The sequence below is a fragment of the Colias philodice genome, chromosome 31 (genome assembly GCF_061535455.1).
Source record: "Colias philodice isolate Cphi_HAF_F1 chromosome 31, ilColPhil1 Martin Lab GWU primary, whole genome shotgun sequence".
NCBI lineage: Eukaryota > Metazoa > Arthropoda > Insecta > Lepidoptera > Pieridae > Colias > Colias philodice.
This window is the reverse complement of record NC_143116.1, coordinates 3,975,193-3,991,461: the sequence shown is the minus strand read 5'-3', so window position 1 is coordinate 3,991,461 and position 16,269 is coordinate 3,975,193. Positions and strand designations below refer to the sequence as shown.

General features: G+C 32.1%; 1 protein-coding gene across 7 annotated transcripts in view; it reads left to right on the top strand.

Annotated features, from left to right (window-relative positions):
• Nucleotides 1-16,269, top strand: part of LOC149475215 (segmentation protein cap'n'collar-like) — a 131,375-nt gene that overhangs the window by 46,315 nt on the left and 68,791 nt on the right. For all 7 annotated transcript variants that reach the window (XM_089713560.1, XM_089713556.1, XM_089713558.1 and 4 more), the window contains exons 3-5: nucleotides 7,030-7,104; nucleotides 7,923-8,054; nucleotides 8,470-8,515. In XM_089713560.1, coding sequence (XP_089569686.1) covers nucleotides 7,030-7,104; nucleotides 7,923-8,054; nucleotides 8,470-8,515 — 253 coding nt within the window. The remainder of the gene's footprint in view (nucleotides 1-7,029; nucleotides 7,105-7,922; nucleotides 8,055-8,469; nucleotides 8,516-16,269) is intronic.

Genomic DNA, 16,269 nt, shown 5'->3' with positions numbered 1-16,269 from the left:
TACACATTATGATGCTCTTAGGGTTTAATTTTATTATAATAGTAGTATATGAATCGTTCTTATAGTCTGTGTCTACATCTGTGCAAAATAGGCCATATTTCAGCCTGAAGTATGTTCTGAATTCTGATAGAAGCAGCATGTTCTTTCTCAAATTCTATAATATTTGCATTCAGTTTCATCAAAATCAGTTCAGTGATTCGCGATTGATATAGAAAATGTGCTTTTTGATAACAGGATTATTTTGAAAATCGCATCAACATCAGTCCAGTTGATTTTGTGCTATAGTGTACTCAAATAAATAACTTTTGGTTATTTTCTAAATTCAAATGAACAATTGCGTTGAATTTTAATTTTTAATTTTTATATTAAATAATTAATTATATTAGATGTTATTGCCAATGTTTTTGTTGATAACTTAAGTTAATAATTAAGATTTGCCTGCAGCTGTATAGGATAGCAAAAACATATGAACTTTATAGCTGTTTACAATTTTAAAAGGGGAGGGGGGGGGTATGTTATTTAAAAGGAAGATTAGATATTTTGTACTAGGTACGCAAGTACTTGAAATTTTCCAATTTAAAGTAATAACTAGTTATTTTTTACTAGATGCATACCTCTTGAGGGGGTGAGGAGGGTTGAAAATTGAAATTAATAAACAAATACAATAAAAACAATGGTTACTTAATAATGATTATAATTAGGTACTAAATAATAATTATTCAACGATTGGCGCGTAAATTTTTAAAATATGTACAGACCTGTGACCTTATTGTGTATTTTTATTGGAAACGAAGTTCATTGTAGTACATATATTAGCTTGTTTGATGTTTGATTTGACACAAGTTTTAAATTATAACTGGCTTATATACTTTTATATGATTTTCTACATATGGAAGGGCTGGACCGATTTTGATGATTTTAAAAGCGGAAGAGGTTAACCTCTAGCTTGTTAATTACTCTAAATAATTGATTTTAAATTAAGTGTATTGTGTCTCGAATTGCATCGATGATGATGATAAATGATTAATGTAATCTCGAATTATACGTTACGAAAGTATCTATCTTTACACAAAAATTCATCAAAATCGCTTCAGCCGTTACATAACAACAAGCACACAGTACAAACAAACTTAAATTTATAAAGAAGCTTTGCGCATTTTAGTGTAACAAGTTATTTAAAATTTAAATGTTTTTCACATTAATGGGGTCATTGACTGCTAATTTGGAGAGGCAAGGTCGATAGGTGGTGTTAACCTTTTTAGTCCGGGATACATCGCCCATTTTTGCAAGTGATTACTATCAAGCTAATTTTTCGTGAGTAGCTTTATTTTGATGAGATGCCCAATAATTTAATGTACGAAACTCTCGATTGTGGTAGCTTACAGAGGTAACAAGGATAAAAATTTTTGATTTGACGGTTCTCAAATATTTATTACGCAATTTGTAGGACAATATGTCTGTTGAATTATATAAGTATTAAATAAGTGAAAATAAAAAAATCAGCTTGTTAGTAATCATTTATGATGACTTCGTTATCGATACAAATTGGAAAGGGGGACTCTTTGATCAAACCATTGATTTTGTAGGACAAATATTTTTTCGAATAATTTAGATAATTATCTTGAGATTGAACAAAAAAAAAACATTCAGTTAGTAATTAATATTTGAGAACCATCAAATCAAAATATTTTATCCTTGTTTCCTCTGGTAGCTACCACAATCGAGAGTTTCATACATGAAATTATTGGGCATCTCATCAAAATAAAGCTACTCACGAAAAATTAGCTTGATAGTAATCACTTGCAAAAATGGGCGATGTATCCCGGACTATTTACGATGTTTTTAAATTTTTATTTATTAACCGACTGCGTAAGAGAGGGTTTTTCGAGTGTATGTATGTACATATTTCTTTTGTCATACAGACCACAGACTGGATATTATGGTACCTACTTACATGGTTTCGTTGTAAAACATAATTGAAGTGAAACTTCTTTATCGGGGTTGGAAAAAAATTTAGTGTAACATTTTATCGTTACGCGTGACATTTTTCCGTTACGCGCCATCTTTTTCTTATCCCTACCACGCGTGATTCGACGTATTTCTGTGAAGTTGTATAAAGTAAATTATTTTTTGAAAAATAAGGTCATAAAGAAGTTTCACTTCTTACGTGTGTACACTAGTACACGCACACATTTTTTTATTTATTACTAGCTGTAGCCGTCGGCTTCACTCGCGATATACAGGCTAATGAGAAGCCTTTGTAATTTAAACTAAATAGAATCTCCGTACCTACAAAATTTCATACAGATCCGATCAGCTGTTTTTGCGTGATACATAAACAAACACACCAACAAAAGCTAAATACCTACCAACTAGTTTTTCCCATGGTTTTGTCTGAGCCTATGAGACTACTCTTAGTAAATAAATCCATACTAATATTATAAATGCGAAATTAACTCTGTCTGTCTGTTATACTCAATCACGCCTTAACTACTGAACCAATTTGCATGAAATTCAAAAATCCATGGAAAATGCCTGGAAAATATCCGGAAAATGCGTGAAAATGTCCGGAAAATATCCGGAAAATGCCCGGAAAATGCCTGGAAAATGTCCGGAAAATGTCTGGGAAATGCGTGGAAAATCCCCGGAAAATGTCTGGGAAACATCCGGAAAATCCCCGGGAAATGCTCCCCGGATAATGCCTGGGAAATTCCCGGAAAATGCCTGGAAAATCCCGGAAAATAACCGGAAAATGCCAGGGAAATGTCTGGAAAATGTCTGGAAAATATCCGGAAAATGCGTGGAAATGTCCGGAAAAATCGTGGAAAATGCCTGGAAAATCCCGGAAAATGCTCGGATATTCCCCGGAAAATATCTGTAAAATGCGTGAAAATGTCCGGAAAAAGCGTGGAAAATGCCACTTCAAATTTGCGATGTAATTAAAGCAGAAAACAAAAAAAGAAAAAGAAAGCTAAAATCTTTCATATTAAATGTAAATGGGATATTCATATTTCATACTTAATGTATGGGAGGGTTAAAAGATAATTTTTTTGATATTTCTTGATTTATTTTTAAAAATTTATTACCGCAATTTTACTCATTAGGTTAAGTACTTTCGATATCAGTTTAAAGTTTTTTGTTATCTGTAATACTTACGGAAAAATCGCCTGTGCACACTTAACGATTACACCCTGTATAGTATACTAGTCACGTGCTATAAAAAACATAGTTTAAACTAAACAAACAGATTCGCACAATTCTTTCCATATGTATTTACAGACAAACATAAAAACTGATTAGATAACAAAAGGTAAAGATAACGCGCCGGTTGTTCAACTTTCTTAAATTACTTTTTGATAAAAGAATTGCCTTTTTAAAATGTGGTATTGGCATGTTGCTAACTTCAGTATTGATATGAAAATAATAAAAATTCGTGTGTGCTCGCGCGTGCTCGGCGCACACGTGTCAGAAGTGAAACTGTATTCCGGTTCAAAAATATGAAGTTAAAAAAATAATACAAAACGTGCTTTATAAAAATAAACTCATGAAATTATTGTATTGTCACCGATCCTTGATAAGTGTACAAAGTTTGAATTAAAACTGTCCGTTTAAAGTTGGTCAAATCGACTTTAATGGTCAGTTACATCTAATATTCTAACATTCTAATATTTCTAATATATATTATAAAGGCGAAAGTTTGTAAGGATGTATGGATGTATGGATGTTTGTTACTCTTTCACGTAAAAACTACTGAACCGATTTCAATGAAATTTAGCACACATATAGAGGGTAACTTGGATTAACACATAGGATAGTTTTTATCCCGGAAATCCCACGGGAACGGGAACTATGCGGGTTTTCCTTTGCAAACGCGGGCGAAGCCGCGGGCGGAAATCTAGTATAAACATACAGGTGAAGCTAATAAAAGTGTGTTGTTAATTTTTAATTAGAACCAATACTTCCTGAGATTAGCGTGTTCAAACAGACAAACTTTCGCAATTATAACATTAGTAGGATAGGTTATCAATAAGTACGAAGGTTGAATGGCCAGACCCAGACGTGTAGCAGACGTCTGGTTGTACCCTAAATATATAGACTTCGAGGTCGAAGAACTAACGTCCTAGGGACACTACAGGACCTAGGATTTTAGCTCTTTTAGATTCGATTAGAACGAGGAAAATAAAAATGTAATATAAATAGCTGAAGCAATATCACAAAATACAAAAGCTACAGTGCTACAGTTAACAGAAATAATATTTATAGTGTGCTGTGTGTGTATGTTTGTGGCATCGTAGCCACGGATTAACCGATTTTTATTATGATTGTGTTAAGTAACAAAAATTACCTATTGTACATACATACTTACATTTTTATTACGTTATTTATAAAACACAATAGTTGCAGAACCACGCGTTATGCAAAATTTAATCAAAATCAGTTCAGCAGTTCTGATGCGATTTATTAACGAACATCCAAAATTTTACATATACCGTGGTATATGTAAAATTATTTTTAATGATTATTTATTATATATTATATATAATTATTAATGATTATTTATTAAGATCGATAATAGATACAAATCACATAAATAGAATAACATGACGCAGTTATACACGTGCGTAAACAATGTATGTGAAAGTTGCACGTGTTTCTTGTATTGTAAACGCATTTGTTTTATTGTTGGTGGTAAATATGTTTATGTGGTGAAATATTGGGTAATTAATCAATTTAGGGCTGATTTTTCAATCGTTGGTTAAAACTTATACATCGAATAACGTATTATACTACCATTTCAAAAATGTATTCTAATTGTCCGTATTTGACAGTTTACAGGTGACATTTTAAAATGTTCGCCCGCTTTGTATAAAACCTAATCCATACTATAATTATAAATGCGAAAGTAACTCTGTCTGTCTGTCTGTTACTCAATCACGCCTGAACTACTGAACCAATTTGCATGAAATTTGGTATGGAGATATTTTGATACCCGAGAAAGGACATAGGCTACCTTTTATTGCGAAATATGTACCACGGGCGAAGCCGGGGCGGACCTCTAGTAAATTATATACTAAAACTTTCCTCTTGAATCACTTGTTTTATTAAAAAAAAACCGCATCAAAAATGATCAAAATCCGTTACGTGGTTTTAAAGATTTAAGCATACATAGGGGCATAGGGACAGAGAAAGCGACTTTGTTTTATACTATGTAGTGATATTTTTTTAAGTCCTTGTTATGTATGTATCTGTTTATTCTGGGCTGATTTCAAAAATTTTAGATAATAACAGCAAACAGCTGAATGCTTTAGTATACACGGATGCAATTAAAATGTCTTATTCGTATTGGTAATTTTAAAACGCACACAAAGTCATCTAGATATCAATCAGTCATACAACGTAAAACCGCGTGTGTGTAATTAATGTACATCGATTTGTATTGTAATAGATAATCTATCAATAGTTATAAATATACTAGCGGTCCGCCCCGGCTTCGCCCGTGGTACATGTTTACGTTTTCTCTACATAAGAACCATCCTCGTACTTCAAGGAATATAATAAAAAAAGAATTATCGAAATCGGTTCAGCCGTTCTCGAGTTATGCGCTTACCAATTTGACTACTTATTACTTAGAGCATTAAATTTAAACCGTTTAAAACGCTTTTATTAGCTTCACCTGTATGTTTGTACTTTGTAGGTATGTAACCGACTCCTAGACTCGGTTTTGAACCATATTAAAAGGACAGATTTATATCAAACTTTCTACATTTATCAAGGATTGGTGACAACTGACAAATGACAATAAGTACAATAATTTCATGAGTTTATCTTATTGCATGTTTTTAGATGGAGAGTTGTGTTTTTCGATTGTATGGTACACACTATACCTACATATATTAAATATTTATTTGCCTAATTGATAAGTCTTAGAGCATCTTAGCTTAGTTCCAAGCCCCCTGCGTATTATCATATCTATAGATAAATATTATAGGGAGATTTATGTGACATTGTAAGCTTTACAAGTGAACACGTGTTTTCTAAATTTCGCGAGATGCAAACAACCCGCCTTGACCGACACTGACCTTGTCAATAATACGTCACGCCGTGGGATGTTCTAGAATATTTAGCGTTTTTGTTTCAGCGCCATCTAGCGGCCACTAGACGCACTATATTTTATCTTATCCTATTGGCTATTTCCGCGTTAGTTGTGCGAATCATGCTAAATAATTGTACTTCGCAATGATAAAGTTATTATTCTATCTTCCTATCGTGTTGATTGTTTGTTTTGATCACGACTCGCGTTGGAATAAAGTTGCGAATACAGTTTTGTTTTCAACGCCCTCTATCGGCAAATAGTAAAAAACGAATTAGTTTAGTCTGTTTCGTGTAGATGGCGCTTTTCTCAAATGTTAAAGCGCTATCTATTGGTAGGATATAATTTTAATTCTACTTCTCGAAATATGTTTTGATAGCGCTGTTGTTAACAATGTTTTGTATTAACACTAGATGTCGGTAAAGTCTTTTATTAGTAATTAGTGCTGCTTGAATTTAGATAAAAATATTATATTTATAGTTTCCACGTGTATCTTTTTATATTGAAGTACAAATATAATTAGTTAAATAGTAATAAAGTTGAGGACGGGATGATTTTGCAATTATATTATAAATAGCGAATAATTGTGGTGTTTAGACAAAATGTGTTCTTGTATTACATACGTATTTTATATTATGTTTTATGAATGCCATTATAATACGATTCTGTACGATATTTAGAATTAAATTATTGAAATATTTTACTTTTAAAACGTCATATTACAAAAAATCTGAGGGAAAAATAATTGAAAAATATTTATATTGCTTTGAATTTTACTCTCAACTAAATGAACTCTAGCCCATGCTTCTCAGAAAATAGCTATCTACTGAAGAAAGTTTCTTCAAAATATGTCAAGCAGTTTCGATCGTTCTATCATACAAATAAAATTTTCTTTATTTTATTATAATTGTATATATTAATAATTTATTTTGTTTCAGGACATGGATCTTATCGAAGTGCTGTGGAAGCAAGATGTCGACATGGGGTTCTCGCTCGAGGATCCCTTGCATATCGTAAGTTGATATTTCTATAGGCATTTATATTAATATTGTTTATTTTATGTATTGTATACTCTATAAATTTGATATATATTTATGTATTGTATACTACAGTATAAGTATTTATATACTTAGTACAATTTTGACCGGATTATAACATAGCTATTATACTAATCAATCGTTAAATTTTCAATAATACTATAAACTCAAGTTTTGGACAATATTGTTTAAGTTGATAGTATACAAGTTAAGAAATTATTTAAGTAATCGAATTTACCTTGTTATACAGGAGATAAATTCAGTTGTAAATCTACTCATTAAACGAAATATGAATTTTAACAATCAAATCTTACCACAATACCTATTTTTGTTTAATATCTTATCGATGTATCGATTTTAACAAAGTTATACAAGATATTAAATCATTTATAAACCAATTTATGTACAAAGTTACAACATAGTACATACCTATTGTATTTTATACTGAATTCCTTACAATACATATTTTAATTCATTTCTACATAAGCCTGCTGTCTATATCGTATTATACAAAGTTATACAAGAAATAAAATAATTCTTAAAGTAAGATATTTAAACGCTAAGGTATTTTTAAACAGTAGCTAAATTAGTTGCTTATATTTTACAGTTTTTCATGACACTACTTACCTTAATTCATATTGAACTCGATGTTTTTGACATATTATACACAATTATACAACAAATAAAAACCATATCACCTAATACGATATTTTTGTCGTAAAAGACTACTGTATTTATCGAATTATACATAGTTATACAACGAATAAAAACAACATTTTATACACATTATACAGGAGGGCCCTCAAGCGACGAAAGTGGAACTCGCCAAGGAGTTGGACAAAGATCCTAAAGTACTGGAAAAGAATATAATTGAAGATAATGAGAAAATTGAGAAGGTCAAGGCGTCTCTGCTTGATGCTGATAAGGTAAGGATTTTATTTTTTGTTTCATTTTTTTTAACATTAAAATATGTAGTAAAAAATAGGCTTTGATTGTAACTTATACGAAATATATAACATTAAAGAAGATTGAAGTTTGTTTATAAATTGAATTTTTTACTATTTGTTGTTTTTAGTATCTATTTTTCAGGTAGGGCTAGATAATAAGAATAAATCAAGTTTTAAATCTGTTTAATAGTATTAATTACTTAAATAAATGAATTTGTAATAGGGCAGAATTTTAACCATTTTCAGTCATTGAATTTTGCTCGAAGATTGGAGAAATTAATTTTTAATTATGTATAGGCTAATGTGATAATGTCATCATTGTCTATTTCATCATAAAATATGTTTATCAATATAATTATTGATAAACATATTTTTATAGAGATACATTTTTCAGGACGACCTATGGGCTGGATTGTCCTACACCGTCGATACAGAGACAGGTCAGTGCTTTTTTATAATATGTATACTTAAATAGTTGTAGATTTATTTTCTGTATAATTGCTGAATTAATGAATATAATTTTAATGTTCATTGATTACGTTTTAGCCGCAAATATGCGCGTTTTATTTATCTATACTAATATTATAAAGCTGAAGAGTTTGTTTGTTTGAACGCGCTAATCTCAGGAACTACTGATCAAATTTGAAAAATTCTTTCGGTGTTCGATAGCCCATTTATCGAGGAAGGCTATAGAATATATATTATCAAGCTAAGACCAACAGGAGCGGAGCAATGCGGGTGAAACCGCGGAGCACAGCTAGTTACTAATTTTTAGTGTAATTAATTTAAATATTTGGCTCTTTCGTAAAATTAAACTTTCCTGGATAAAAACTACTTTTCAATCGATTGTAGATTAATAAAAGTAATAAGTTCGAGTAATATCAACATTTATTTTAGTTTTCGTTTTAAGACAGTGTTTTAATTACATTTTTTCTAATATATTAAAATATATACCTACCTTCTCCCGTGGCTTTGTTCGCATAATAGCAGTGCAAGATACCTACTTATATTTATACAGGTTATAACTTACGAGTATAATCTATCTCCATTATTAATTTTATCCAAACCGACACAATATTTTAACCTAAAACACAAAAATGAAGCTACGATAGTAGTATCGTTTTTACACAAAAGTATTATACTACACGTTTTTTAAAGTCGGTTAAAAAGTTATTTTCATAGAGGAAGTAAGTAGGCAGTATTATCATCCCCTAAGTAAATAAAACACCCTTATATAACAAGGGTGAATGTGATATATTTAATTTATATGTATACAGCCAATGCGGGAGGGTTGATAATGATGGGTAAGGGTAGTTACGCGCGGTCGGTTTTTGGATGGGCAAAATATTATTGTGAAGTTGTTTTAATAGTTTTTATTGGAATTATCAAATGGAGTAGTTGTAGATTTGAATCAAGAACAATTTTTATGGTATAAAAAAACATTTCTCTAATTATCTTAGTAATAAAAATGCTCAAATTAACTTCGCATCGATACTCTATCAATGTTGAAAGACGATAATTTTGCGTATTATGTTTGTCATGAATATAAACTAATAAACTACTGAACCGATTTTGAAAATTCTATCATCAGTAGAAAACAATTATTCAAACATTCATTCAATTTGACTTCTTCTAGAAGCACTTTTGAATCGTCATGACATATTTTTAAAATTTACCATATTTGAGCACTATAGTTTGTATTATCTAACAAAATAAGAAAAAAGAAAAATATGTACTGATATTGTAAACCTCAAGAGTTTGTTTGTTTGCTCGCGCTAATCTCAGGAACCACGAGTCCGATTTGAAAAGTTATTTCGGTGTTAGCTAGCACATTAATCGAGGAAGGCTACAGGCTATATATCATCACGCTAAGAGCAACAGGAGCGTAGCCACGCGGGTGAAACCGCGGAGCGCAGCTAGTAACCAATACAATCACACAATTCGGCGGAACAAAGTTAATTTTTTATATCTACTCAATAGATATTAAAATAAAAACGCACAAACTAACGATCTGTCTGTCTGTCCGTCTGTTTTTTTTTATATATTTTAATAATTCAAAGAGGGTTTGGCGCAGCACGATGCTAAGTCGATATCGATGATTCAGCATGTATTGGATTGAATCGAATTTGGGGTATCTGCCCCTTGGATAAGGGCAGATTTGATTAAGAACGAAATATTATATTATATATAATACAAGCTTTTCGCGTGGCTTCGCCTGCTTTGTCTAAAACTTAATAAATTATATGCTAAAACCTTCATCTTTAATCATTCTATCTACAACAAAAATGCGTGTGTGCCGAGCACACGTGTCAGAAGTGAAACTTCTTTGGCAAGATTCAAAGATACCAAAAACGTCGCTTACTCCTTGATGTAACGGTATTGCCATGATGCGACCTTGAACCTGTCCTTTACGTATTCTCTCCTTAAGAACCATCCTCGTACTTCAAGGAATATTATAAAAAGAGAATTAAAGAAATCGGTTCAGCCGTTCTCAAGTTTTGCGCTTACATCACTGCCAAGCATCATCAAAATCTGTTCGGTCGTTTTCACGTGAAAATACATGCAAACTTTCGCATGTATATAAGTTTATTTAATATATTTTTCTAACTTAGAAATTTAAATATGAAATACCAACTACAAAGGTTTTTAAATTTGCAAATTCGAATCAAATTTAGCTCAGCATCTGTCTATCAAGCTGTTAGCAAGCGAAGCATTTTTCAAAATGTCATATTTTAACAAAATTCATAAATATTAAATATTCTATAGCCGATACAAAAAACTACAAAGTATATTATTAATCATATCGACCGTACGATGACGATGTAATTTCAGAACGTTCTTTTTTTTAATTTAGAATTTCAATTTTTGAATTTCGAATCGAAATTCGAATGCCCATTTGACATCGAACTCTCGACGAAGGCGGACGTGCGATGAGGTTCTTTTTTTAAATGTTAAAAATAGGAATTAAAAAGGTGATTGTAATTATTTTGGTATTTTTGGAGGGTAAATGTTAGGTATTTCAATTTGGGAAAGACCTTATATGGAATGAGAAGAATAATCTAGATGTATGTTTATTAGGAAAGGTATTTACAATAAAATATAATGTAGGTAACTGTATTTAAAAAAATCCTTTTCAGTGCGGGTATTGCGTGTAGGTACCTATAAAACTATAAAAAATTACCTATTACCTATGGATTTTTAATCAATTATATCAACAACACCTTATGCAACACTTATACCTAAGGCATTGCTTTTAAATATTTCAATTTCTTTTTTAAGTTTTTCTATATAGTAATTGTCGAGTAATATGAATATTTTCTTTCGATTATAAGTTGGTTTATCTGTACCTACCTACCGCCTAAATTAAATTGCAATGTTGTTAGATACGTAGTAGGGAACAAGTGAAACACTTAACGGCTCGATTCGCACTGCTTTAATTCATTACTTGAACACAGGCGCGGACGCACATAAACACACATAAACAGCTAAGTATACAACAAATGTCATGATAAAATTGTGCCCTTTTACAAGAATAATGTAGGTACGTGACTCTTTTGAAGTTTTTGAGATAAATCGTATATACCCGCCCTTTAGTTAATCCATACTAATGTTATAAATGCGAAAGTAAATCTATCTGTTTGTCTGTATCTCCTTCACGCGTAAACAACTGAACCGATTTTGATCAAATTTGGTACATATTAAAGATTGATTAATATTATAGGTAATTAGGGAAAAAATAATTGCTATTTGAGTAGAAATTGGTGAAATTGTATAGCAGAAAGATTTTATTATTTGTAAGTTTGTATCTGGATAAACTTGAAACAACTTTACCGACTTCAAAAATTCCTATCCTACTAATATTATAAATGCGAAAGTTTGTGAGGATGGATATATGTGTATGTTTGTTTGTTACTCTTTCACGCAAATACAACTGAACCGATTACAATGAAATTTAACACACAAATAGAGGGTAATTTGGATTAACACATAGGATAGGTTTTATCCCGGAAATCCCACTGGAACGGGAACTATGCGGGTTTTTCTTTGACGCAGGCGAAGCCGCGGGCGGAAAGCTAGTTTAAAATATAATGAATAAATTATAAGTTTGAATTGCTTTTTGGAAGTTTAAATTTGTTTTTGATAAGTTATTTTGAAAATAATGTGTGTTGAATGATTTTTAAAATATTTGGACTGCAAATGAAAAATTGGTGTAAAAATTATAGGCCCGTAGATATAGGAGAGATTTTCGACTATTTCTGATGTGAACTGCATCGGAATTGATTCATCCGTTAGCAAACTATTCTTGTAGATTATGTAAAAATCGGTGTTGTTATTGAATATTATATCATCAAGTTGCATCGGAAATGTTTCAGTCATTTTTAGGTTATAGTTATAGGTACCTACTATGTAAAAAGCAGCTGATAATGTTAATCTTATCATTTAGAACCAACTATTACAAAAACGTAACATCTATTTCGGATATCGTGACAGACGTACAAACTGAAAAAAAAACCATCATATAATCACTACATAGCATTCTAAAGCAAGCCGGTACATAAGTAAATACATACGTACCTACACAATGGCTGAATCGATTCTGATGTAACAAAAGGTTTATTAATGATGATAGTCCCCACGGGATTGAGATGTTGTGGAACTATTAATCAATGCCTGCAATGTAGTTATTGTTGTATGGAGTGCATGGAATTAAATGGAGTTTTAAGGGTGGATTTTTGACGGGTTTAAATCGTGATTTAAAGCGGGCGAATTGGTAAGAATATACTATTTGGATATTAAAGTTTATGTGTAGTATTTTTCGGATTTTTCCACGTTTATTATATAGAAGTCTTTTTGACGATACCATGTACCTAGATACTAGCCGTGTCCCGCGGTTTTACCCGCATTGCTCCGCTCCTGTTGGTCTTAGCGTGATGATAGGTATATAGCCTATAGCCTTCCTCGATGAACGTGCTATTTAACACCGAAAGAATTTTTCAAATCGGACCGTTAGTTCCTGAGATTAGCGCGTTCAAAAAAACAAACAAACTTCAGCTTTATAATATTAGTATAGACTAGCTGCTCCGCGCGGTTTCACCCCCGTGACTCCACTCCTGTTGCCCGTAGCGTGATGAAATATATCCTATAACCTTCCTCGATAAATGGGCTATCTAATACCGAAAGAATTTTTCAATTCGGACCGTTAGTTCCTGAGATTAGCGCGTACAAAAAAACAAACAAACTTCAGCTTTTTAATATTAGTCTTATATATAAAATTCTCGTGTCACAATGTTAGTCTGCATACTCCTCCGAAACGGGTGGACCGATTCTCATGAAATTTTCTGTGTATATCGGGTAAGTCTGAGAATCGGCCAACATCTATTTTTCATATGTACCACGGGCGAAGCCGGGGCGGGCCGCTAGTATTAGTATAGATTAGTAAATATTAACAGGAATTTTTCTTCTTGCGTCAACCCGGTTGACCAAGTTCAACGCTCGTGAACCACTTTGTGTTGTGATGATGTGTCAAAAATTTGTGTAGTGACAGAAAAGCTGGTTCTCATCGTGTGCTTGCGTTTGTTGTGACCTTGGTGTATCATGCTAGTTAAAAATAGAAAGATTTAAAGATTAAAGATTCTTTTCTTTGTAAAATAGTTTAAGATACACATGACCTGATTAACAGAAGATACCTACATAGGATAAGTAAATCATAATACTATTATAAAGGCGAAAGTTTGTATGGATGTTTGTTACTCTTTCACGTAAAAACTACTGAACCGATTACAATGAAATTTAGCACACATATAGAGGGTAACTTGGATTAACACATAGGATAGGTTTTATCCCGGAAATCCTACGGGAACGGGAACTATGCGGGTTTTCCTTTGAAAACGTGGGCGAAGCCGCGCGCGGAAATCTAGTAATAAATAAATATTTCAGGACAATTTTCACACATGGCACGATCTGATCCCATACTAAGCTTTCGTTTGTGTTATGGAAACCAGATGGCTGATAAACATACATATATAATTTTAAATAAATACTTATATAGATAATTAACACCGAGACACAGAGCAAACATCTATGTTCTTCACAGAAATATTTGTCCCGGGTGGTAATTGAACCCACGACCTCTGACTTGGAAGGCAGGGCCACTACCAACCAGGCCAACCGGGTCAGTCAAAAGGGAGAAAAACTTGAGTGGACTCTACATTTCAACAGACAATCGGTAGCTTTTAAGCTATTGCATAGCTTCTATCGCGGGCCTTGAGCGCGGGACCGAGTCGAGAAATTCCGTAACGAAAAAACCTCACGCTCCCTACTCCGACGGACACGCAGGTGTGGCTTGAAGGCATGCTATGCAATAGCTTTACCGCGGCAGTCCTCGAGTGCCACACGTCTTTTTATTATTAGGTATACCAACCTATGTATAATTATACTTATATCTAAAGCCTAATGACCTATGCAATTATTATCCATTAAAAATTATTATAGTACCTACCTAAATAAATACCTAAATAAAAAAATATGTATATCTAAGTAGGTACCTAACAGTTATGAAATCGCTTTTCCAATCTTTCTCTTTCATTTAGATAATAACATAATATTACTTAGGTACCTTAAGTTATTATCATGAATCTGCATTTTAGCTTATGTCAAAGCAATCTTCCTCTTCCTTCAAGATTCGATATTAAAAAATATACCTAAATTCGACAAAATCAATATCTACGCGTAGTTACATTGAAAACAAGATGGCCGCCGCGCGGGAACCGTTCCCGCGGTTTCATTAAAATAAAACAGGGCACCATTAATAAAAGGGAAAAGATTAATGTCGGCGGAGTACAATGCGTAATAAATTAGTGCGCTACGTATAAATTTTCAACAGACCCTTGCCGCCATTTTGCTTTCACACCGCCTCCCATTGGCCGGTTCTTGACTAATCAATAATATTCGCTCCAAATACAGAAGGTTGTATGTTCAAGTTTTGTAGATGGCAATTTGAACCTTATCTCTTATATGTAAGAGAATGTTTTCATATGAAAGTCGTGTATCATTCGAGTGTGGGATTCGAACGATCAGTATGTTAACGTGATATTTGATTTTCGACTTTATGTCAAGTTAATATGGAGTTATTTGCTTTGCGTTTTACTTGTATTGTTTTAAGTAATTTGAACTTGTTCGAACTTTGTATTGTGTATCTTATTTGCTAAATGGTAAGGTTGATTTTCGTTTGGCTGATGGAGTGAAATGACGGCTTTGGAATGTTAATTTCTTTTTTTTTATTTATACCTAGGCAAAGGCGATGCCGCTTTTTAAATAAGTTATATTGATAGGTATGGTCAAAATGGTTTTATATTTAGCTGTATGAAATATGGTTTTTGATTTATAGGTAGGTACCTACTAGGTACCTACGGGGTGTGGTAGGTACGTATTTAGATTTTAGTACTCTTAGGTATTTTGTTAATTTAAATTTAATAGGTATACATATACCTACCTAATATAGGTAGATACATACCTACTCTATTTATTAAATTATAATATTACGTAGACTTTATGTTAGTATAGAAAATAGAAATGTTGTTTTTAGGTATTGATGTTTCCAAGTGAAATTTTTATCAGTAAAATTACCTACCTACTAAAAATAATTATTTCTACAATAGGTAATAGGTATTCTTAACAGGAAAATATACATTCACAATTTTGATATCAAATATAAATAGATTTTATAGTTAACAAGCTTACCTACCAAAAATATATTCACAATACGATACAATATTTCACGCTTCATATTCCATATTATACAGAGTTAAAATCCCATCATAAATTACTTAAACAATAGATACATTTTGTCCACAACTACCTAAGAAGTCAAAACTCCAAAATTGTAATCCCATTTTTTTTGCCCATCCAAATCCCGGCAGCCCTTTCACGCGCTTGACCACAATAATTACAGAATATTAACACTTTAGATAAAACTACCTGAGGCATAAAGGAAAGGCTTTTAAACTTAATTTGAACAAAAAATATTTGTACCTACGTAGGTAAATGATGTAGAGAATGCGGTGAGATTTTATGATTTCGGTAGTTTGTCATTAGTGCGGTTTGACCCTTTTAAAAGTCAGACATTTATTCAATTAGACTGCTTCTAGAAGGACTTTTGAATCGAACATTACCTACCTATAGCTTTACTACTTAG